This window comes from Lactuca serriola, chromosome 2 (assembly GCF_051521515.1).
Source record: "Lactuca serriola cultivar US96UC23 chromosome 2, Lser_US96UC23_V15, whole genome shotgun sequence".
NCBI classification, from domain to species: domain Eukaryota; kingdom Viridiplantae; phylum Streptophyta; class Magnoliopsida; order Asterales; family Asteraceae; genus Lactuca; species Lactuca serriola.
This window is the reverse complement of record NC_136409.1, coordinates 4,732,691-4,758,528: the sequence shown is the minus strand read 5'-3', so window position 1 is coordinate 4,758,528 and position 25,838 is coordinate 4,732,691. Positions and strand designations below refer to the sequence as shown.

The 25,838-nt window shown below is 39.1% G+C and overlaps 1 protein-coding gene across 2 annotated transcripts; it reads left to right on the top strand.

The window, feature by feature from the left end:
* The first annotated feature begins 208 nt into the window (after positions 1-208).
* LOC145085906 (protein S-acyltransferase 21-like) lies at positions 209-6,109 on the top strand. Of its 2 annotated transcripts, none has more exons than XM_079023592.1 (10): positions 209-716; positions 1,512-1,625; positions 1,747-1,852; positions 2,549-2,748; positions 2,981-3,049; positions 3,232-3,303; positions 3,454-3,582; positions 3,848-3,928; positions 4,145-4,351; positions 5,123-6,109. In XM_079023592.1, exons 1-10 carry the CDS (start codon positions 672-674, stop codon positions 6,002-6,004), a joined length of 1,905 nt encoding a protein of 634 aa, XP_078879718.1. In that variant the 5' UTR covers positions 209-671; the 3' UTR covers positions 6,005-6,109. The 2 variants fall into 2 exon arrangements, with proteins under 2 accessions (XP_078879718.1, XP_078879717.1); XM_079023591.1 differs by having other exon boundaries at positions 211-716; positions 1,747-1,867.
* Positions 6,110-25,838: the final 19,729 nt, after the last annotated feature.

The following is a 25,838-nucleotide window of genomic DNA, read 5'->3' as shown; positions in this document are numbered from 1 at the left end:
TTTTAACCTACATACTTTAGTTGAATCATTTAATATTATTTTTTGAATTTTCAAAAATAAAGCACAACTTAATTTATTTACATGTAAACGAATCAAAATCATAAAACTTATACATCATTTCGTTATTTTTATATTCATTCTAAAGAGAAAAAGTTTAAAAAGATGTATACTTTAGTTGATAGGCTACAGCCGGCAAGGCCTCTGACTGTGTGTGAACTTTGACTATATATTACCACTTCAAAATTTGATGCAGGCCTACAAAATACTCGTACTTTTACGCACACCAGTTCACAAACGTTCAACCCCCAAGAAATTGTGCAACTTTAGGATTGAAATTGTAGTTTTAGCATACCAACACCCTCACATTCAATCTCTTTCCCTCACGTCTCATTGATCGATAAATCAGTTCCTACAAATAAAGCCCTAGAATTTGAGAAATCAAGCTACGGGTCGGGTTGTTTTGCGGTTTTAACATCTGGGTCAAGATCAAATCTCTTCTACTCGACTCATATGTTCCTCGTTTAGAGAGTCAAGGACTGAAGACCATACATTGGTGGTTTCTGTGTGTTAGTTATTTGTGGGGTTTGTTTGAATTTGGAGTTGTTATGGTTCGTTTGACTTTGAATGTTCTTTGATTCGAGAGATTTGGGCTTTGACTTCGGTTTTTGATCATGGCTAGGCGCCATGGATGGGAACTTCCTGCTCATACTTTTCAGGTACACAATTTTTTTGCGAAATTTGCTACCTTGATTAGTTTGTAGGTGTGTGTGTTCTTATGGAATGTTGTTTGATAAGAAGTCGGAATTGGGGATAGTAAGGTAATTTTATATTTATGTAGCAAAACTTCTTAAATGCTTCTCAAAATCTGATTAGATAATCAAAATCATCATTAGTTTTTACCAAACAAAAATCATTGTTGCTAAGTGTTGAACCGTAAAAATTAGAGAAAAAAATGGAAAAAAAGATAAAAAGATTTGGTTTCAATCTGTAAGTCAAATCTAAGTATTGATTCAGAATTATTGCATTTGTGGTTCTTTCGAGTCTAAAAAGGGTAAATTTTATCAATTTATGTGAAAATGGATCGATTTTGTGTTATATTTAACTGGGAAAACGGGTAAAAATTAAAAAGTTTAGCTGAAATAGAAACTGGTTAAAATCTACCCATGTCATCATCAAGTGTTTCAATATATTAGTTCTATATGAAAAAAAAAAAGACAAGAGGTGCCCTACTTTCATTCCTCTCTACTATAGTGTGTATACCATTGTATTCACAAGTTTTTTTTTTATACTTTGAATTTTTTTTCTTCATATTAAGACATTATACTTTGAAAAATGTGCCCATTTATAGCAGTGAAACTTGCTTTGTATTTGAATGGTATTGCTATAATTGGGTAGATTTTTCAAAGTACAATGCTGTAATAGAAACATAATGAAAGTAGGATTCTATAATAAACAAATCAACATAAGTGCATTGCTATTTCTTGCATTTGACCCCTTTTTCTATAATACAGGTTGTGGCAATCACGGTGTACTTCTTATTGTCAGTAGCATTCTACGCGTTTTTCTCTCCTTTTCTTGGAAAGGATATTTATGAACATGTGGCCATTGGTGTTTATTCTTTCTTGGTAAATGTTTCTTTTTGGCTATAATTTATAATCAATTATATACATATTATACACCGATTCTTTTTTTTTTTTTTTTTTTTGCTAATGGTTTGTTTTTTTTTTATATGGAATTATGTTTTAGGCTCTGAGTGTATTTGTGCTTTATGTAAGATGCACAGCTATTGACCCTGCTGACCCGGGGATTCTAATTGAACCTGGAAGGGTGTCACCAAATAGATCACAAAATGGTACAGAAGCTCATGGTTAGTGATTTTATTTGTTATTATTATTTTATTAATTTGCTCTATGATTATTGTTTTAGTGGAGGCTAGTTTTGGTATTTTGTGAATCTTAGTTAGTTCTATAAATAGAGTAGTGTATTTGATTATCATGCTTTATATTGATTATCAATTAGTTCAACTCCAATTCACTAAGGTGTTGTATGTTTAAGTGGAGTTAGTACATTAATCACATTAATGATTAATAAAAACATGTTTGACTTAAACATGACTTGGGGCATGTTTCTTTTTGACTTAATAGACTTCATACATTATTCACTTAATGAAAACATTTTTGACTAAATACCTTAAACATGTCTAAATAGGTTATAAGTGAGGAGGATGTCTTTTTAAGCATTCAGACGTTTCCTTTAGCCCTTGTATCCCTGTTTTTGTTAAATCTGTAGCAATAGGATTTGGTGAATAGAAGGGTAAAATGGTCATTTGTTCCGATTCTGTCAGTTCATTCACTCCAGACGTGCCTTATTCATTCATTCAGCAGTTTGTCCATACATCAGTTAATGTAGAAAGAATAGAGAAAGTCATGGAAATGAGATTTTTTCCCTATAAGTCATGACTAGTTACATTTATTTTATCCTTTTCCATTTCCCCATGTGTGAATATTTTATAAACATCATTTGTTCAGACAATATATTCTGATTTCAGGACACACGTCTTCTGTTGGAGAAGCTAGCAAATCAGGGTTTCAAAATGAAGGAATATATGATAACAATAGTCCGAGTTGTTGTTCAAAAGTTTTGGGGGTCCTTTGTGGTTGCATTGTGAAAGAAGATTGTCGTAATGATGAAGAGATGCAACAAGGAGGAGAAGAAGAGGCTTTATTTTGCACTCTATGTAATGCAGAGGTATTGACTTTGTTTGACTTTCTCTTGTCCTTTTAGAGTAATGTATTTTTCTCATTCCAATTCCTTACTTTTCAGGTCACAAGCTATGTTTATTTTAGGGTGAAATACATAAATACTTTTTTTGACCATACTAATTGAAAAAGTTCCATTCCATGCAATGATATAAAAAAAGTAATCTAAGATATAAAATGAACAAACTATTCTAAATCTTGTTTTTGATTTTTTTTTATAGGTGCGTAAGTTTAGCAAACACTGCAGAAGTTGCGATAAATGTGTTGATGGATTTGATCATCATTGTCGTGTAAGTTCTTGACTCCAATCGATACTTTAAGTGTTTACAACCTCCTAAATTGTTTTTACTCAAGAAAATGAAACCTCGTTTTATTAATAGTTTTATACTAATATATATCATATATGTAAGTCCTCATGATTCGCATAACTAATTCATAATTTAATTTTCTTCCATACCTTTATTATATGCAGTGGTTGAACAATTGCGTGGGGAGGAAAAATTACTTTACATTCATCTGCTTAATGGCTATGGGCCTTGTCTGGGTAAGCGATACAATAAATTGTAACTTTTGATTCATGCGATACTGAACAAGCTTTCTAGGGCTATTTTCAATGATGAGGATGAGGAGGGCATTCATGTCTTTTTACATTAAGCTTTCTAGTTTAAATCTTGGTTTTTATTTTTAATTTCAGCTTACTTTTGATTGTGGAGTTGGAATCGCGGTTCTTGTTCGGTGTTTTGTTAATAAAGGGTCTACAGAAGATCAGATTGCTAATAGACTTGGGGATGGATTTAGTCGGGCCCCATTTGCAACTGTTGTGGTATGTTTCCTCTCTTTAAGCATCTATAACCACTTTTTTCTAATCATTTCCATTTTTTTAAATGTCTATGTAACTCATTTGCTTATTACTTTTCACAACCATACACATTTCTTAGGCCAATTTCAACCTATGTATGTGAAATTAGATCCATTTGTATTATACTTTATTGTCAACACACCAAATTGGTAAAATAAAAAAAGAAATAATTATTAAACAATGAGAAAAATCATAACCATAAATGTATAATTGTTTTTTCTTCATGCAGGCTATATGTACGGTTGTCGCTTTTCTAGCCACCATCCCGCTAGGAGAACTCTTCTTTTTCCACATTATCCTAATTCGCAAGGTTCGTTTTGTTTTTTTTTTTTTAAATAATAATTATTATTAATAATAATAATTTACCCCAATGGGACCAGGACCGGTCCTGGTTCCAATTTGGAACCGGGACCGGTCTTAGTGACTTGCCAGTTGTGGGTATCCGTTGCTCACACTGGCAGTCTGACATTATGGTTTTTTGATTGTTTGAAAAAACCATTTTTTTTTTGTGGTTACTTGATTGCAGGGTATAACAACATATGAATATGTTGTTGCCATGAGGACACAAAGTGAACCTGCGGGGCCCTCGATAGATGGAATGGATCAACAAAGCTTGCAGTCTTCCCCCACGAGCTCTGCTGTCACTGCTATGAGTGGCCGAAGCTCTCTTGGTTTGGGTTTGCAATATAAAGGTGCTTGGTGCACCCCTCCAAGAATCTTTATGGATCACCAGGTACCCATGCCTGGTTCTAGACCTCTAAAATCAAATGTCTAAAATACCCTTCAGCAATCACAAAATAAGGGTGTTTTCTAGGCCAAAATTAGTAATATCCACAAAATATACTCGTTGCTCCCTACTTAAAAGAAAATTTACACTTTGTCCGGGAGATATAGCTTAATGAAATGTTTAAAGGATAGTCAAATGTCTAAAATACCCTTGGGGCAATAATGGAATAAGGGAACATTGTATACCATAATAATAACATAATAACACCACTGAAAGATAGCATTGTGTTACCTTTACTTTGAGGAAATTTACACTCCTTTCCAAACACGTAGTTTGATATAAAGTATGTTTGAAGGTTAGTCAAATGTCTAACATACCCTTGAGCAAAACCAAAATAAGGAATCATATTACAAAAATCAATAATACCAGTAAACTATGGTCATCACATTAGGTAAATAGTTACTTTTAATTTGCTACTTGGCAAAATATAAACAGTTGGTTGAATTATGGTAGTGTAATGTTGGTATATTGGTAAATTACATTACCAATTTCATCCCAAGCCAATAACCCGAAGTTTGACTTTCACCAAAAAAGTCAAAGATTTCTGCTTTTGCCATACTTTATTCAATTAGCAAGTCATGTGATTCCATAAGTTTAACAGATGTATAATTTTTGATTGATTTATAGATGCAAGTATCTAGACAAAATTATCATGTTAGAATGTGTCATAATAAAACTTGTGAAATTACGATAATAACCCTATAATATTGTCACCAGGACGAAGTCATCCCTCATCTCGAACCCGGGCGGCTACCATCAACAGTCGATCCAGATGCGGTCGACAACAAGGGCAAAAAACCACCACAACGCCCAGTTAGAATCAGTGCATGGAAACTCGCAAAACTCGATTCAACAGAAGCCATGAAAGCCGGTGCCAAAGCTCGAGCTTCCTCTTCTGTCCTCCGTCCACTTGGCACTACAAAAAACACTCAATTCGATCCTGACCATTTATCATCAAGCAATGTCAGCATAAAAAGCAGCCCAACCAGCACCCATAACCAATTTCACGCCTCCAAAAGCTCATATCCACCTAGCCGAGCTAGCCGTGACGACACCGAGATCAGTAATTTAAGCAGCCCAACACCTAACCGTGACCATTTCAACCCTATGTATCAGTCCTCTGGGAACCAGTCTCCCTGGTCCAACGAGCCTGGGCCGGTGCGGATGCCTGTTCAGGCATCCGCACCGATTCCGGTACGAATACCTGTGCAGGCATCCGTACCGGCACTTGCACCGGTTTCTAGAAGAAACGCGTTGGTGAATGACGGTACGAGGTCGTCGTCGTCAGTGTATTGGGATCAGGAAGCAGGGAGGTTTGTGTCAGCCGCCACGACAAGGGCGGTAGGTGGTGGTGGTGGTTTGGTGCAGGGTTCGGGGACGGAGTTGACTTATACGGGTCAATCAATTTTCTTTGGTGGGCCGCTTGTGGGCCCTAGTGGCGGCGGTGTTGGTGGTCTACAGAGAGAGACCACCAGCACCGCTACTATTGCTGGTAATACGTCGAGTTATTATCAGCAGGGGAGATCACAGCGGGGCGGGCAACTTCCGGTGTTTGTTCCGAGTGATACTTCTCAGCAGAGATTACATAGAGACATCTAACTTTGTAAAACACCATGAGATTTGTTTAAGTTATTTTGTAGAGTTGTTTCTTGGATTGTTGGACTTTTGACTTTTTTATTATCAAAGTTTGACTTATTTTCCAAATTCTGTGCAGTATGTGCTTGAATTTAAGGGGTGTTTAATATGCGTTTAAACTAAGAGCATTCATAATGGTGAGTTTAATGGAATAGTTGAATGAGGTGGCAAGTCCATGTGTCATTCAATGGATGAAACTCAACCATTGTGAGATGCCACTTTGGTATTTAATGGATTTGGAGTTCAATGGGAAAAAGAAAAGTTTTAATTATTAAATATTTATTATAAATTGCATTTTGTAACATTCTATTGAATTTTGTGGAGTTCAATGCATTGTAAAGAAAAATATTATATGGTTGTATGGATTGTAGAATGATGATGTGGCAATCCACTGAACTCTATACATTGTGGATATCCTAATCATATTATGATTTAAAATTGTAACGGTTAATTGACCATTTTTTGAGATGACATATCACCATGAAAATATCTTTTTCTAGACTTTAACCAAATGACTACAAAAGCGTGAAAATACAAATGTAAAACTTGTAGGAAACCATGATATGATATAAAGCAAACCAATAAACGCTAGCAATCAGAAGTTATTTTTTGCAAGATTGTTTTGGATAGGATCCCGATCCTTACCTAATACGATTTGATAATGACTTGCTAGCTTCGCTTGTTCTTCATGGATATTAATATTTTGTCCCTACTGGACGTACCGTTCAATTATACCGTTCAATTATGCATTATATTCATGCAATTATAATTTTTTTTTTAACTAAATAGATGTGGGAGATCTATTTTCTTTTATATAAGGGTTTGAAGCTTACACCCAAGTATTTGTCTAATATTTACAACTAGATGAATGATAGTGTATTGCACAAATTAAAAATGTATTATAAAAATATTGAAAAATATATGTTGTTTAAAATAGTTTTGTTATTAACATTAACATATTAACTTTTACACTTAGTTTATATATAAAATCTTAATTATTTTAAACAATATTACTAAATCACCTTTGGTTGTACATAATAAAATATAATATAATTCTAGGTTTAGTGTTATTTTGAACGGTTGTAGTGATCAAGTAATTTAATTAATAAAATTTAATAATCATAAATGATAAATGATGAATGATTTAGAGATTAAAAAGCCTTGAATAATTTTAGTGTTTTTATCCATCTGTAATTGTATCGATTTTTCTAATTTTTTCCATTTTAAAGTTGTAGTATAAAATATTTTTGATAAATTAATTGAAAATATAGTCTCAAAAGTTGAACTTTGTTTGTTTGCAAAATAAGTTTTATCTCGATTTCCAACAACATCTAATTACCATGATAGATTATTTGTTCTATAAGACATTTTAAATCTTAGAACATTATAGAATTATTGTACTTATTAGCAAACAATGAAAATTATTAAATATATTATTAAAGATAAATAATTTATGAGAGTTTTAAGTTAAGTAAAAGGGAAATATGTATAAAATTCCTTATATTTTGGTTCTATTGACATTTTTTGTAGTTAAACCACTGAAACAGACTAGTACTTGTAACTGAGTTTAATTTTCAAGTTACCGTAAATAATAACATGTTTCGATGGTTAAATTATAAACAACATATCAATGGTGGCTTTTGTGTCAATAGGCCAAAATATATGTATTTTTTTTCAATACATAATAATTTTTAACATCAAATTTTACCTATTTTAAGATTAAGAAAGTGTTTGGGATTTGATTTGAACTTCAAAATGACTTATTGACTTATGGTGGTGATAAAATGATTTTTTTTGTAAAAAAGTGTTTGAGTTAACTTTTATGGTGGGAAAAGTTAGTAAGTTAATAAGTTGTTTTTAGTTAAAAAGTGTTTTTCTTAACTTATATATGTTTTCATATTACCAAACATTTTTTTTAACTTATTGACTTTTTAAAAAACTAATTAGTCGTTATCTACATCGGTAACCATTATGAAAATCCAAGTGAGAAAGAAGACCATATGACATTTGTTTTTTGGATTTTTAAAATCGCAGACATATTTGTATCAATGTGATATATTGTAATATATATTCTATTGTTAGGTGTATTTCATGCACCCATTCTATAGCTTTATTTCATAAAAGTGAATTGCATATAGGCTTAAACTCATGCATTTTGCATGTTTTTCAGAAATTTTCATGAGGCTATTTCATGTTGGATTTGGTGTTTAAGCTCATAACTATAATTAGGATGTACTTGACCGGATTATAGCATGGTCCTTTTGGGTTGCCTTCACCAGTGCAATTTGATAGGATGAACTTTTTGAGAATAAGGTTATTTATGGTTTATTAATATATTACAAGTATAATATACTAATATCTAATTAGTATTGATCAAGAATTAATTTTATGGTCAAAAGAGGCTAATTAAATATATGGGGATTGATTATGTAAATCAATGATTCTTGTAGTGTGGGCCAATGATCCATGATTATTTAGGCGGGCTAATCCAATGAGATAGTCCATGGAGGTTAAATCCATGGAGCATGAGAATGTGGAAAGTCATGGGTTATTAGGGTTTACAAAGTGTAACCCTAGCATGTGTAACACTATAAATAGAACCCCTCATGGACGAAAATCAGTTGCCACATCTATTAAGATAAGTAACTTATTCTCTTAAAACCTCATCTTGCATGTTGGTGTTTGTGAACAATTAGAGGCATCACACTTGGGGTGCTCAAGCTTTCAAAGGTCAAGAACTCTACTCTACTCAAGAGGTAAGCATCTATACTAAGTTTTTCTTATATAGCTTCAATTGTATGCTAGCTAGGGTGAATGCTTTGGAAAAACAAAATTCATGTATAATTAGAGAGAACATAGATCCAAAGCATTTAGGGTTGCATATGCACCATAGGAGTGTTATAGTGCTCAAAACCCAACAGTGGTATCAGAGCCTATGATTGTTTTCTATTATATTTGATGTTTACTAGTTTTTCAAAGCTGAAAAAGTCAAAAATTTGGCCTCTGATTGGTGAACTCGCCGAGTCCATGAACAGAATCGACGAGTCCACTCAGTAACAGAGCAACTCGCCGAGTCCAGTTCATCCTCTGTGTGCAGGATTTTGAGTTTCTTGGCCTGGTTTGGATTGGGAACACTACCACAAACTGTTTTGGATCATTGGAAATGTTTTTTATGATATGGTAGTGCTTGTATTCATCCAACCACAAAATAATTGTCAAAGTTTTAAAATAATTATTGTTTTTATATGATAAACAAAATTGCTTTCAAATTGTTTACTAGAAATGTAGCACCTGGTTCCTAGTACGTAAAAACTTATCTAAGTATTTTGCAATTTGGCCTTAGACTCGACGAGTTGTAGGCCCGACTTGCCGAGTAGAGATGGGTTTGGGAGCACATTTAAGTTGGCGACTCGGTGAGTCCACATTCTGGACTTAGCGAGTCCCCGCTGTCTGATGAAACCCTAAATTTCCAGGGCTTGCACCCTATTTAAACCCTCTAATCCGCCCCCAAGCTCGCCCCCTTCACCCTTAGAGCTCTATACTTCGTTCAAGCCTTGTTCCTTGTGAGATTGAAGCATTTTGGTGTGCTTTCTTGATGTTTTGGAGAGGGAAGGAGAGTAGATCAAGAAGAGAAGAAGGAGGCCAGGCATATTTGTGTTATCTCAGTGATTTCCTTGAGGTATAACTCAGTTTCCCTCTATTTTCATGCTTATTTTCCCTTGTAGGTCCATGAAAATCCTTCTTGAGCCTTTCCCCAAGCTTGTTTATGTATTAGGGTTCGTAATAAGTTGTTTAGCCTCTAGATCTAGGCATGATTGAGCTCCAGGAGCTTGGATCTACTGCCTTTATGGAGCCATATTGCATGAAAGCCCTAGATCTACTCTTTTAGTGCATTTTGAGCCCTAAAACCTTGATTGGTGTTAATTTACACATAAAGTTGGAAACTTTACGTGTTAACCAGGCCCTAGAAACCCAGATCTATGTATGGTATGAGCTGGATTCAAGCAGAATCGCGTGTATAGTATTTGCATGTGGCAGACTCGGCGAGTCGTTCATCTAACTCGGCGAGTCGAGTCGCGAGCCCCCGAGTTTTCCCCCTTTTTCGTGTTGCAGGTTGGGGTAGTGAGTCATAGGGTGTGACTTAGTGGGTTGGAAGCTAGACTCATTCATGTAGCAACTCGGCGAGTCAATGCCATGACTCGGCGAGTTCAAGGCAATCTTCTTGCCTCAGGAACAGACTCGGCGAGTTGTTCATACAACTCGGCGAGTCTCAGCATAGAGTGTTCTTTGGATGAAGACGAACTTGACGAGTTGTTCATACAACTCGGTGAGTAGGATGAAGGAAGTTTGGTCATCAGTTTAGAAGGAAAACTCGACGAGTAGAGACGGGACATTGGTCAGACAAAGGGATAGGGACTTGGCGAGTTGGCAGGCCAACTCGGCGAGTTGGGTCAACTGGAAGTTGCCTTTGACTTTGACTCTTGATTTGGTCAGGGGTAAATGGTCATTTTACCCTAAGGTCGGTTAGCAGTATTTGACTGGGTGTTTTGTGGGGGATTTTTTTAGCCGGAGGACTTCTGGGATAGCAGCAGCAGCAGAAGACAGTCAATTCCCACACAGATGAGCAACTACTTTGAGGTAAGTTACCTTCCAGTAGCGGTGCGTCTACGGCCACAATTTCGGCCCACCAGTAGGAGTTGTATGTTAGATGATTGTCTTTGTGATATCATCTAGGTTTGCTACTACCTGATATGTTATATGCTGGTATGATACAAATATGTGATAGTAGTGGAGTTCGGTCGTTAGGACCGAAGGGTAGGTCAGACACCCCAGATAGGTCTGACAGTACGGGATGATATGTTTATATGCTTGCATGATATGTTATATGTGATAGTGGTAGTAGGAGGGGAATAGTCCCCAAGCCCAGTCGTTAGGACCGAAGGGTAGTTCGAACGCCCTAGATATGTATGATAATATGTTATGTTATGATATATGTGATAGTAGCAGTAGGGGTGAAATAGTCCCCGAGGATCGGTTGTTAGGACCGATGGGTAGTCAGCACCCCAGAATGGCTTGACATGGGTAGTCAGCACCCCATAATGGCTTGACACAGGTAGGTCGGCACCCCAGAATGGTCGTACCGGGTAGGTCAGGCACCCCATATGTGCCCGGCAGTATGTATGATATGTGATTGTATAGTATGTGGTAAGATGGGGGAAGTCACTAAGCTTTATGCTTACAGTTTTTAGTTTTGGTTTCAGGTACCTCTTCTTCGAAGGGGAAGGAACCGACACGGTAGCGGTACATCACACACACGCTTCGTATTCCGCACTTTGGGATCCTCCTGGGGTTTTGTACTCTGATAGTATTATGTTTTATGAAATGGTTTCCAGACATGCAACATCTTTAATGAAATGACATGATCGTGAATGTTTTATTTCTAATGTTTTGGAAATTGTATGTTTTAAAAATGAAATTTTTGGCTCCTATTTTTGGGATGTTACAAGAAATTATCTTGATTATGAGTTTAGTTAAATCATAGAGTATGTGATAATTTTAGTTGTTAGAATAATGATCTAAATGCATTTTAATGACCACCATAACTTGTCCTCAAGTTATGGAAAATGAAAGGTATCATACATTAAAATCATATTAAACTCATAAGTTATGAATGTGAAGAGTTTTGACAAGTTTCAAAACTTGCCCTCAAGTTTTGGAATTTGTAAAGTCATATTAATGAAACTTTCATTCCAAACCCGAGATTAAAAGTTAAAATTCAACTCTTATACATATATATATATATATGTATATATATATGTATATATATATGTATATATATATATATATATATATATATATATATATATATATATATATATATATATATATGTATAAGACTAGTCAGTCTTACCGTTAGTATGCCTCATTCACAAAGTCGATCTATAAGGGGGTATAAGGTTACTGCCTATAAAATGGTGGTTTAATGGGTGTCCACTCTCACCCACCGCTTCCTTGACTGGCGGAGGGTCGTTAGCCGAATGGGTAGGATAGGACACTAATTCTCCATCATTAAAAGTATAATGATAAATATAAAACAACTAAACTTTTATTAAATTCTCAGTCTTAGTTACTTTAGGAAAATGTGAAAATGGTGTTGATCCATGAAATTGCACTTTGAACCTTGTTAAGTCATTAGTGGAGTGTGTGTGGTTAATCGACACACTAATCTGGGACTAAAAAATTTGTGGCAAAGGGTAGCTTGGTGTTAATCATAGATTAATGGAGCATGTGTGGTTAACCGTCACATTGATTAGATGATTTGTAACATTGGGTGTACCAAGTTAATTTGAATGGTTATTCACACATTATTTGTGATCCTCGGCATCCCAGGCACAAACTTGAAGGGCACAATCGAGATTTAAACATGCCATTGAAAAGTTCAATGAATCTTAAAGATCTAGGAATTTCAAACCAATTAAAACTTAATAATCTATTTTGTTTTTCATGGTGGAAATGGGTAAATCGTCATTTACCTACCTTCAAATATTTTACAATTGGATTACGGCATCCCTCTTCGCAATTGTAGAATATTGTGTTGGGTCATAGACTTAATATTTCATATTGGGTGTAATATTAAGGATTCTCATCTAATCTAAACTTTGTTCTTCTTCTTTTCAGATGTCTATCCTAAATAATGCTTCCAACCCAATCCCTTCAGGCTCTTTCTCCCTCATGAACCTATATGGGAGGGTCATTTCCGATGGCTCGAACTTCAATGACTGGATTCGTAACATCAGAATGGCTATTCGTTATGAGGATGTAACACCGTAAATTTTCAAACAAATATATCATTTTTAAAAACATATAATTCTCATAACACATTTCACAAAAATCTCATTTATTTAATTTACAAAACGCAACTCCATAATTGTTTGATTAATAATCTAGGATCCTCAAAACATAACTCTTTCTCTGGTGTGTACAATCAAGTCGGCGCCTTCTCACGATCCTAAGAAGACCTTGAAACACATATCACATAACACGGTAAGCACGAAGCTTAGTGAGTTCCCCAAAATACCACACACATCACATTAGCCACTCGAGGCTAACTCAATACAACCCTCCTGTCAACGTGTCTCAGTGGAGACCCTCCGGTCCCACAACTCAGGTGGACCTCCGGTCCTAAGTCAATAAGCTCAAAATAATAATACTCAGAATAAATCACAAAGACATAATGCAGAATATCACAATACACAGTTAAGCACATAAGACATCACGGTCACACAAACATACCACTCATGGTAAGTATAGTGAGAAGACTCACCTCAGATGATGAACATCTCCTAAAAACGCTGTTGCTACACACCGACCTCTATCTTTGAGCCAAACGCACAATTAACCCAATTAGGATCTAAATCCAAGCTCTCACTCATTAGGTCTAAAGAAAAATCATCGGGCCCACCAAGACCTAATAATAAATGGGCTCCCCCGTGGCCCAACTCTCAAGTCCAAGTGACAAGCCCAACACAAGGGCCTAGGGCATATATATATATATATATATATATATATATATATATATATATATATATAATATTTCTCTGCTCAAAATCTCTAGTACACCAACCCAAAGATCTAGGCCCAACCCTTAAGGCCCATTATAATATTTAGCCCAAAAAGCCCACAGTGAGGTTACGTGGGGAGTACCTCCCTTGGTACGCTCAACGTACACAAGCATGCACGAAATCTGATCGGGGACACCAACCCAGTACGCGGGGTGTACTTGGATTACGCTCGGCGTACATCAATTATATTTTTTCTCACTTTCTTGGTCTTAACCCGTTAAGACCTTAGCTCATATGAAAGATCTGGACTCCCTAGAAGCTATTACTCCATAAAGTCTATGACTTTAAGCCTTTTATGGCTGGTAAAGTCACAAACACCCGAAACTCGTATTTTCTGATCTCAAAATGCACATATCTCATGCATAGGTTGATATAAACATCCAAGTCTCGATTTTTATAACTCCACACCACTAAAGACACTCAAAGAAGCTGATAATAACCTTTGGATCTCAATATCTCATAAAGTCTCCAACGCTGGGACTAAAAACCTAAAATACACTAAAATGATGCACAAATCAAAAGAGTGAGAAAGGTTTGAGCTTTATACCTCAACATGAAGCTTCCAACTCAGATAAGCTCAGATCCAAAGCCTGGAATCTCACTCCTTCTTCTTCAAGGCTCCTTCTTCACTCCAAAGAACCACAAATCACTCAATAGCTCACAAATGGTCACACAAGCTCAATGGACGAGTACTTAGGGTTTGAGAGGGTTTATTGTCTGAGGATGGTGTTTAGGAATGAGGCCATCTTATTCTTTATATAGGGACACCCCCTTATTTAGGGTTTTCATTATGTTCCTAGTACGCCCAGTGTACTTGGTGGCTCTGCTTAATAGTCACGCACATAAGTACGCTAAGCGTACACACGTACGCCTAACGTACTCAACTGTCACCTTTCTCAAATAAGGGAATTATCGTGCCAAAGCTTCTAATTTCCATAGTTTCCTTGATATATCTCCGTTTCCAATGAACGTCATATCCACGGAAAGGTGACGAGAAACCCTAGGCTTCTAGCAACTCGTCGCATGCCCGAGGCATCCTCATGCCTAGGTTGCAGCCCTCGATACCTAATCACGGACGATCTGAAACAGGATGTTACAATTCTCCCTTACTTGAATTAGATTTCACCCTCGAAATCGCTCCTTACCAACACATAGATCGAACCCAATAATCCGAGAAGCACCACCAAAAGGACCTCATATCATACAACAATCTCTTCCAAAGATACCTGAACCCAACAGGAACTCACGACCCCAAAAAAGGATGGACCCTTTTGTCGCTACGGTACTCGATCTGTCTTTCCAGAACTTGAAAACTCTAGTGGTTTGTCTCCCTACCAGACCACCCTCGCAAAATATCATCATGTTATTGCTTATCGAATAACAGACTCTAAGAAAACTTTACCAATTCTGATTCCCTAATCGATCCCGGTTGAAACTCAAAAGGAACGGAAAGGTCATATCCCACTAAGGACTCACCGCCTGTACAGCTATCAGAACTCTTCTGAAGGAAAGATCCTCAAACTCTGTCCTGAGATGCAAGAAAGCGGTCAAGCCAGCTTGGAACGATCCTTTGACACCCTTAATCATAAGCCCCATTCCTCTCAAAAGTCCCTTCCAACACTGAGCACCAGGTCAACTCCCAACCCAGTAGTTGAACCTCTAAAGGTTACCCACTGCATACCCAATAAAACGAATTACCGACTTCCTTCTCACAATAACTATCTCAGCCCATTGTGACACATAAGTCACAAAGTTCTCTTTACCCCAAGCGAATACTAAAACACCATCTAAATTCGTCTCACCTTCGACCTCTGTCGTCTACCACCTACTGGTTCCATGTATCTCATGGTTCTTCCCATACCAACGAAACTGACCCACTCCAGTCTAAGACATCAGATGGAGATCAATACCCCTCAAAACGAAGCCCATCTACGAATCTGAAACCTCATCTCGCCTACTCAATACATGAATTTTCCCAAACTCAACTCGAGAGTCTGATTCAACAGCAGAATTGGAACCACTCATTTCCAATCTGATACTCAAGCCATACCCGCGATTCGTGAATTTATGCACACACCGTCTCTCCAATTCCTTCTGATTACAATAACCCTTCCTCAACACGGGATATAAAAATCCCCGACTGTCATGGAGACCCCAGTCTCACCCCTAGTCTGACAATCAGGTTCCCAAAGACTCAAGTGATAAGGCTACCTAAGCCTAAGAACTCCTTTGTGTCATACTCTGACCAGTGAATACTACATCTCCCCGAAGAACAATATTCACTCTTATCGACTACTGAGAGCTACGATTCCCCCCATAGTCTTAAGATGCTCCTTTATTGACTCGTGAATGCTACGACTCCCTGTAGACTTATGACACCCTCTCACTAACTCGTGAATGCTATGGCTCCCCACAGTATCGCAACACTTTCTCGCTAACCAGTAAATACTATGGCTCCCCATAGTACCACGACACTCTCTCGCTGACTAGTGAGTACTACATCTCCCTGCAGTATCACAACACTCTCATGCTATCTAGGGAAACTACGGCTCCCCGCAGTATCGTGACACTCTCTTGCTGACTAGCGTATACTACGGCTCCCCGCAGTAACACGATACTCTCTCCCACTGACTCATGGATGCTACGGCTCCCTATAGTCTTACAACACTCTCTCGCTCACTAACTCACCATGGGCTCACTCCATGGCTTTCCTGATAATCCCAAGTGATTACTCCCACTCGGATCCACTTACTCTCTCATCACCCCATAATCTCATCATTAAGACATCACTACACTAAGTTCACCAACTCCTGCTCCGCAACTCAACATATATAGGTGCTTACACCCACCCAGTTTATGCACCACCATTCTCGATGTAATTTCTTGAAGGAAAGGCACTTTTCTCAACACAGATACACCCTTAGACAGTCCTACTCCGACGACAATTAACTGATAGGTTGCCACTGGAACAAAAGTCACTCGGTACTCCACTCGCTATTGATGGGTTTTGAGCATCCTAACATCTTTAAGGTGCACATACTACCCTAGAAGCTTTGGAACTATGTTTTCTCTATTATACATGAAAAATGATTTCCAAAGCTTTATCATAACTAGCATGCAATCCTAGGTACATGAATAACAAAATTCTAGATAGAATTACATACCTTTAGTTGTTGCTTGGATTTCTTGATGACTTTGTGAGCCTAGCACCCCAAATGTTGTGCCTCAAATGCTTCACACAACACCACAAGACTTGGAATAACTTAAGAGAATGTTACTAACACTCAAAATTGGTTATGCCCTCTTAGAATCAACTAGTGTCCAATTTTGCTAGCCATAGGGTTCCTTTTATAGTGTTGTCACAATTAGGGTTTACACATGTATCCCCTTAGTTGTCATGACTCTTCATTTCTAATGATCCATGGGTTTCTAACCCCTATGGACTATCCATGGAGCTCCTAATGGGTTATATCCCAACTTCATAAACCATGTATCATTATCCCACTATAAAAGAATAGATGATTGACATAATCAACCCTATATATTTAATTAGTCTCATGTTGATCACCAAATTAATTCTAAATTAATTCTAGATCAACACTAATTAAATAATACTATTAATAATATATTAGAACTTATAATATATTAATAACCATAAGTGTCCTTTCTATCATTTTGCCTATCCAAGTATTGCAATGCCATGCAACCCAAATGGACCATGCCGGGTCGGGTCAAGTACATACCAAATATAGTTATGAACTTAGACACTATATCTAGCTGTCTCCCAGTTGCATAAGTCTAATAACTATATTTGCAGATATGACTTCAGGATCTGACTAGCAATTGTAGCTCTTTCAAAGTATCTCGGAACTGAGATGATAATGATACGCCATTTAAGATAAGTGATCATATAATCATCTGCTCTCAAGATATCAGCCGGACAAACACATGGAACATGGTATTACTTATTGTCCAACATTTTTTTCTCGATCTCCGATTTGTTTCGACATAGAACTAAATTGAACACATCAATTAGGTTCTGACCAGGCCCGGTACATAAGTCAAAACCAAATCATCGAGGGGCCCAAATATCGCTTATATTTCTAGAAGGAACAGATAAACTTCAACTCATATGCTTGTACTGACTACTTGTTGAATTATGCACAAAATCATGTTTTATAACATCGAGTTACCACTGCATTTTCGTATAATCAATGGATAACCAACTTATAGTCAACAATTCATATCTCTAGGTTTGAAGATTTATATGATATTCCCGTCTCACGATCACTCGAGATAAATTCCATGAAGTGATGCAAGTGAGTGTGGGTTGAATCCAATACTCAGTCCTTATGTGTACTCATGAATGTTGCAGCAACCATTGCTATGTCTAATGCACATTAGACAAATCATACAAGCCAAATTTATGACAGTCTTAAATCAATACCTACTTCCAAAGTATGACTGACTGTGGAGAGTTTGAATAATAACATAATTATTCAGGAAGTCAAAACATGCAAAATTGAAACCATAGCAAACGATTAACATAAGATAGTAACACTTTACTCATAAATAAATAACAACTTTTCTTTAATCATCAAATGTCAATTACATTTTACAAGTTTCAGAAAACTATCTAATTATTAAAACTAATATCATCCTTTGGCCTTATGCGCCTCGCATGCTTTAGATGCTTAACCCTACTCAGTCCCTTCATGAGGGGATCTGTTGGGTTCTCATCTGATGATACCCTCTTTGCCACGAGGAGTCCTTCTTCTATTTGATGTCTGATGAAATGGTATTTTTTGTCGGTATGCCTAAATCTTCCTTGATCTATTGGTTCCTTAGCTAAAGCAACCGCACTTTCGTTGTCACAGAAAATTTCCATTGGCTCTTTTATAGATGGCACAACTCCAAGGTCTCCGATGAAGTTCTTTAGCCATATCGCCTCCTTTGCTGCCTTGCTTGCTGCTATATACTCTGTTTCGCAAGTTGAATCAACTACTGTCTCCTGTTTGGAACTTTTCCAAGTAATTGCCCCTCCATTTTGGATAAAGACCATGCCTGACTGAGAGCGGAAATTATCCCTATCATTATGAAAGCTAGCATCGCTATATCCTTCCAGTCTCAAGTTATCACTACCACCGAGGGTAAGGACCCAGTCCTTAGTCCTCCGCATATACTTGAGAATGTACTTTACCGCAGTCCAGTGAGCCTTGCCAGGGTTCCATTGATATCTACTGACCATGCTCAAAGCAAAGGCCACATCAGAGCAAGTACAAGTCATAGCATACATGATGGATCCTACAGCGGAAGCTTATGGTAGGTGACTAATCTCAGCTATCTCAGCCTTTGTACTCGGACTCTGAGTCTTATTCAGCTTGGCATTACTCTGGATAGGTAATTCCCCTTTCTTGGAGTCTTGCATGCTGAACCTCTTCAAAACCTTATCCAAGTAGGTACTTTGACTAATTCCAATTAGTCTCTTACTCCTGTCTCTTAATATCCTTACCCTAGGATATAGGCAACTTTTCCAAGGTCCTTCATAGTGAAACACTTCACAATATAGGACTTAACCTCCTGCAAGGTTGGGATGTCATTTCCTATGAGTAGTATGTCATCCACATACAACACCAAAAAGCTAACTATACTCCTACTAGCCCTAACATATCCACAGGACTCATCCTCGCTCCTCAAAAAGCCAAACTCTTTGACATTCTCATCAAAGCACAGATTCCATCTGCGAGATGCTTGCTTCAATCCATAAATGGATTTCTCAAGCTTATACACTTTATTAGGGTATTTTGTATCGACAAAACCCTCTGGCTGAGCCATGTAAACATCCTCAGCCAACTTTCCATTAAGGAAAGCGGTTTTGACATCCATTTGCCATATTTCATAATCATGAAATGCAGCTATGGCCAGTAAAACTCTATTAGAATTAATCTTCGCTACTGATGAGAAGGTCTCATCATAGTCAACTCCCAGAGTTTGAGTAAAGCCCTTCGCTACCAGTCGCGCTTTGTAAGTGTGTACCTTTCCATCCATGCCGGTCTTCTTCTTGAAGATCCATTTTCACCCAACTGTCTTACGACCTGGTATATTGTCAGCCAAGTTCCAAACTTGATTATCATACATGGACTGAATCTCGCTATCCATAGCCTCCTTCCACTTTGCAGACTCAGGGCCTGCCATGGCTTCCTTATCATTATTAGGTTCATCCAAGTCTATCAGGGTACTATCACTGATAAATGTATCACCTTCAGTAGTGATATGATAACCATAATAAAAATCAGGTGTGCTGAACAGGAGTCCTCCTCAGGTTGACCAACAATATTTGAGGATCCTTCACCACTTGACTCTTGAAGCTCTTCAAGGTCAATTTGCCTTCCACTATCCCTTTGGCTTATAAATTCTCTCTCACGAAACACTCCCCTTCTTGCTACAAAGACGACATTATCACTGGGTCTGTAGAAGAGGTAACCAAAGAATCTTTGTGGGTAGCCGATGAAAATACACCTCTCACTTCGAGGTTCAAGCTTGTCATGAGTCTCACGCCTCACGAAAGCTTCACAACCCCAAATCTTGATGTGGTCTAAATTGGGAACTTTCCCAGTCCACATCTCGTGAGGTGTTTTGGCAACCTTTTTAGTTGGGACTAGATTAAGTATATGGGCGGCAATCTCTAAGGCATACCCCTAGAAAGAGATTGGCAACGAAGCTCAACTCATCATGGAACGAACCATATCTGACAAGGTTCAATTACGCCTCTCAACCACACCATTCAGCTGTGGTGTTTTAGGAGGTGTCAATTGTGAGACAATCCCACATTCCTTAAGATAGTCAATGAACTCAATGCTAAGATACTCTCCCAACTCCCGATCGGATTAGAGCATCTTGATGTTCCTGCCTAATTGATTCTCAACTTCTTGTTGTAACAATGTAATTTTTAAAACAAAATTTTCATTTTTCAACAACCAAATTTATATATATAAAATTCTCAAAAAGTATTCCACAATAGTTATCAAATCAAAACATATCCCAAGATCACAAAATCAAATCTCCTATCTGTGTGTACGGGTCACGCCGATGCTTTTCCACGGTCCTCGCTAGTACCTGAAACACATAACACAACAACTGTAAGCATAAATGCTTAGTGAGTTCCCCAAAATACCACATACAATATATACGCCACTCGAGGCTACTGTACGACCCTCCAGTCGATGTGTCTTAGCGGGACCCTCCGGTCCCGTAGCTCGTTGGACCCTCTAGTCCGATCATAGCTCGTTGGGCCCTTTGGCCCAGTCTATCTCGTTGGACCCTCCAGTCCGTTCTAAATCGTTGGACCCTTTGGTCCGGTCAATACAATTATATATCATACCTACATCACATAGCACATAATCTCATACATGGCACACAATCTCATACATAGCACATAAGACCTTCTGGTCAACTCATATAGTGAGAAGACTCACCTTGCGTAACTCGGAAACTCGGAAATATCGGACTCCGTGAAAATAGGATCTAGGCTCCGCCTAATCATACGAAATAAACACTCGACATTAACACATTTCCCAAGGCTAGACCATTCCCTCTCTTAGCACTCTCAGGAGGGTAAAAGACCATTTTACCCCTCTCAAGGCTCAAATACTCTAAAGTTGACCAAACCCTAAAAGTCAACAAAATTCAACCTTCTGGGGTACGCATTGCGTACCAGATCTGTACGCTAAGCGTACCCAGTGGCTTCACAGAATCGGGGTATGCAGCCCCTTACGCCGCACGTACTGGGATTACGCCTAGCGTAACACCCAACTTTCTCCTCCTCTTCATTCATGTCTTAATCGGTTAAGACTTGCGCCCAAAATCCAGATCTAACTTCTTTAACACGACTTAATCCATAAAGCCGGTGGCTTTAAGCCTTTGCATGGCTGTGGAAGTCACAAACACCCAAAAGACTGTATTTCCAACCTTAAAAGGTCCATATCTCATGCATGAACAACCTTTAACAACCAAGACTGGATTTTTATCACATAACAACACTAAATGAGCTAGAATGGGACAGATCTCGACTTCTAAGAACTCAACCACTCAAAAAGCTATGAACTTTGGGGACCAAAAACCCTAAAACTTCTCTTTACAAAGTATGAACTGAAAAGATGCAAAGCTTGAAGCTTTTTACAACAAAATGAAGCTTCTTTCACTGCTAAACTCGGATCCAAAATCTTGAGCTCCAACTCTTCCTCCTCTAAGGCTATCACTTTTCTCCAAATGGCCAAGAACACAATACTAAGCCCTCCTAGACACTCCCTTGCTATATGAATGAGATTTAGGGTTTTGAAATGGTAAAGCTCTGGAAAAGGTGGCCAAGAAAAGGGCCTTAAGGTTGCTTAAATAGGGAGGCTCAACATATTAGGGTTTCTCTTATGGGCCGGGTACGCCCCACGTATACATTGGTACGCCCCGCGTACCTGGCGACCCTTCCCACTCAAGACGCGGACAAGTATGCTGAGCGTACACCCCAGTACGCCCTGCGTACTCGCTAAACATGCATTTCCTTAACAAAGGCCAAATGTGCCCCTTGCTCAAAGATGAAGGTTCATAAGGTATACCTGATTTTTCGGATGTTACAATTCTCCCCCACTAGAACTAGACTTCGCCCTTGAAGATCATGTTGCGAACAACTCCGAATGCAGTTCTCGCATCTCCGACTCCGATTCCCAGTTCAGGTCGAACCCTTTCCGATGTTGCCACTGGACGTGCACCAGGGGAACTTCCTTGCTCCTCAAAACCTTGATCTTCCAATCCAAGATTACGATCGGATTCTCAGCGTAATTCAGACTCGCATCCACCTAGATATCCTCTAATGGTACCACTACCGACTCATCGGCTATACTCTTCCTCAGCTGCGACACGTGGAAGGTATCATGAATCTGGTCAAACTCCGCAGGTAACTCCAACTGATATGCTACTCTGCCCACCCTCCCGATCACCCTAATCAACCCAATATACCGGGGCCCCAGCTTGCCCCTCTTCCTGAAACGGATCACTCCTTTCCAAGGAGACACCTTCAGGAGCACAAAATCCCCGAGCTAAAACTCGAGCTCCGATCGACGCCTAACCGCATAACTCTTCTGGCGACTCTGAGTTGTCAATAACCTCTGTCTGACCTGCTGTATCTGCTCTGTTGTCTAAAGCACTATCTCTGTACTACCCATCACACATTACCCTACGTCACCCCATCAAATGGGCATCCGACACCTCTTTCCATACAACAGCTCAAAGGGTGGCATACCAACGCTCGAGTGATGGCTGTTGTTATAGGAAAACTCAGCTAAGGGAAAATACGTGTCCCAACTCCCGCCGAAATCCAGTACACATGCCCGAAGCATGTCCTCGAGCGTCTGAATCATCCGCTCGCTCTTCCCGTCAGTCTGCGGGTGGTATGCGGTACTAAAATGCACCCTCGTACCCAATTGCTCATGAAATTTCTTCCAAAATCTGGAAGTGAAATGCACATCTCGATCTGAGACAATCAAGATCGGTAATCCATGCCGCGATACCACCTCCTTCACGTACAACTCTGCCAGCCTCTCCACAAAAGAGCTCTCACTGATGGCAAGGAAATGAGCGCTCTTTGTCAACCTATCCACAATCACCCAAATTGCATCGACTCCCCTAGCATTCCTCGGCAATTTGGTGATAAAATCCATGGTGATCTGTTCCCACTTCCACTCGGGAATCTCTAACGGCTACAACTTGCCATGTGGACACTGGTGCTCGGCCTTAACCCTGCGACAGGTCAAGAACCTCTCTACGAACCATGCAACATCCCTCTTCATACAGGGCCACCAATACTCCTTCTTTAGGTCCAAATACATCTTAGTGGCCCCGGGGTGGATCGAGAACTTCGATCTATGCGCCTCCTCCATCAAGATGGTACGCTTTCCGCCCACAAATGGTACCCACACCCGACCCTGAAAGGTCATAAGTCCTCGACTATCGGTAACAAACTTCGATACCTGCCCGATCACTCGCTCCCTTTTTCGGTTCTCCGGTCTCATGGCCTCTGCCTGGGCCCCTTCAAAGGTGTCCCACACCGGATTCATCACTGTCAATCTCATGCAAACATCTCGCATCGAGGCGCCCGCCGCTCTACGACTCATGGCATCGGCTGCAACATTAGCCTTGCCTGAGTGGTACAGGATCTCGCAGTCGTAATCCTTTACCACATCCAATGTAACAGCTCGGAATCTCTAGTATTGTTAAAATTATATTTTTGGGGTGTTTTAAGAAGGGACTCGACGAGTTGGAGCCCAGACTCGCCGAGTAGGATCGCAGATCTGGTCGCGGGTTCGCGACTGGACTCGACGAGTCCAGATATGGACTCGGCGAGTCTGCGCCGTTCATCGGAAACCCTAGCCGTTCAGTTTTGGGACGTATAAAAAGGACTTATAGGCCGTCATTGTTCGTTTTAGCCTTCTGAGAAGAACCCTAAATCGATTGTGTGCATCTAGAGCAAGATTAAAGGCCATTGGTGATTGTGAAGGAGTTTTGGTGCAAGGAAGAGAAGGGCTTGGCTAAAGGAACAACAAGAGAATCACGTTCTGAGGATTGGGGACACAGAAAGTGCATCATCCAGGTAAGAATTCGAGTATGCTCTTCTATGGTGATGTGTTTAGAGGATTAGGGTTTATGGAACCCTTTTGTAGATAGATTGAATGTTACCCTAGTTCCCCAAACGATTGTAACCCCGGGTTGAGACCTTTGGAGGTCCAAAATGTCCCATGCCTGTGCATTTCGGGAATTGATGAAGGTTTTGGATTGAAATCCTTATGCCTTAGGTCAACATGTAAATTATAAGTCTTGGGGTGTAGCATGAGCACCGAAATGAGGACCTTACGTAATGGACCAGTCTAGGAGGGCCAGACCTATGAATGGTCGGAGCAGTTCTGACCTTAGGAAGCAGTTTGAGCGGCTGCATGGCATGGACTCACCGAGTCCGATGAGCAGACTCGGCGAGTAGCTTGAAGAATAACTGGGACTCGTCGAGCTGTTCTTCAAACTCGGCGAGTGGAGTTGGGGTGGCCCCGCGATTCTTCCAGGAGTAACTCATCGGGTCAAGGAGGATACTCGACGAGTAGAAGGGAAACCTTAGAGGATTGGAGGACGAATAGACTCGCCGAGTCGCCAGAGTACTCGCCGAGTCCGGTCGAGTTGACCGTGGACCGTTGACCAGAGTTGACCTATGTGTGATTCCTTAGGGTCAGTTAACTTGGAAGATAAAAGTGTTAATAAGAGATATATGATGTTATAGGGAGTTTGTAGCTCGGCGGATCAAGTACGAGGGATTTCAGGAGTTGCTAACTTTCAGTATCCGCGAGGTGAGTCTTCTCACTATACTGTACCCGGAAGGGTATGACTGTGTGACCGGAAGGTCGGATATGATATGTGATATACGTGCTATATGTGGTAAGATAATTGCCATGCGTGTTATGTATGTTATACGGGCCTGAAGGCAATATGTTATGGGCCGGAAGGCAATATGTTATGTGACCGAAAGGTCGTATATGATATGTGAAATATGTGCTATATGTGGTAAGTTATTTGTTATGCGTGCTGTGTATGTTTATATGGGCCGGAAGGCAATACGTTATGGGCCGGAAGGCGATTATCTCATGGGCCGGAAGGCGTTGTACTGTGGACCGGAAGGTCAGGGCCTGGAAAGGCGTATGTGCGTAAGTTGTATATTGGGGAACTCACTAAGCTCCGTGCTTACAGTGTTTTATGTTATGTTGTTTTAGGTTCTTTCAGTAACACGGGATGGTACCGGCTCAATTGTACACACCAAAGAAAGAGTTATATTTTGGAGGATCCTGGCTTTCTATTCAAGTGAAATTGAAACAATGTTTTGTAATTCAATTATGAATGAGATTTTAAACAAGTGTTATAATATTAAAATGATTATTTAAATGAAAAATTTTGTCTTGAAAATTACGGTGTTACAAATTGGTATCAGAGCCTTGGTTTGAGGGATTCGGATGTGCCTCCGGGTAAATCTGGACTCAAACTGAGGAAGTAAGAAAAAGTTTTCAAATAAATAGTTTTTTTTTAAAAGTAAATAGGAGTTCAAAGAGAAAGCAAGAAAGAGTAGTGTGTACAATCAGCCAGAGCCAATG

Bases quoted from the DNA above. Each gene is read 5' to 3' on its own strand.
- LOC145085906 (XM_079023591.1), top strand. From the start codon at position 672: ATGGCTAGGCGCCATGGATGGGAACTTCCTGCTCATACTTTTCAG. The intron at 3,583-3,847 runs GTATGTTTCCTC...TTCTTCATGCAG, and splicing joins CCCCATTTGCAACTGTTGTG to GCTATATGTACGGTTGTCGC. The intron at 3,929-4,144 runs GTTCGTTTTGTT...ACTTGATTGCAG, and splicing joins ACATTATCCTAATTCGCAAG to GGTATAACAACATATGAATA.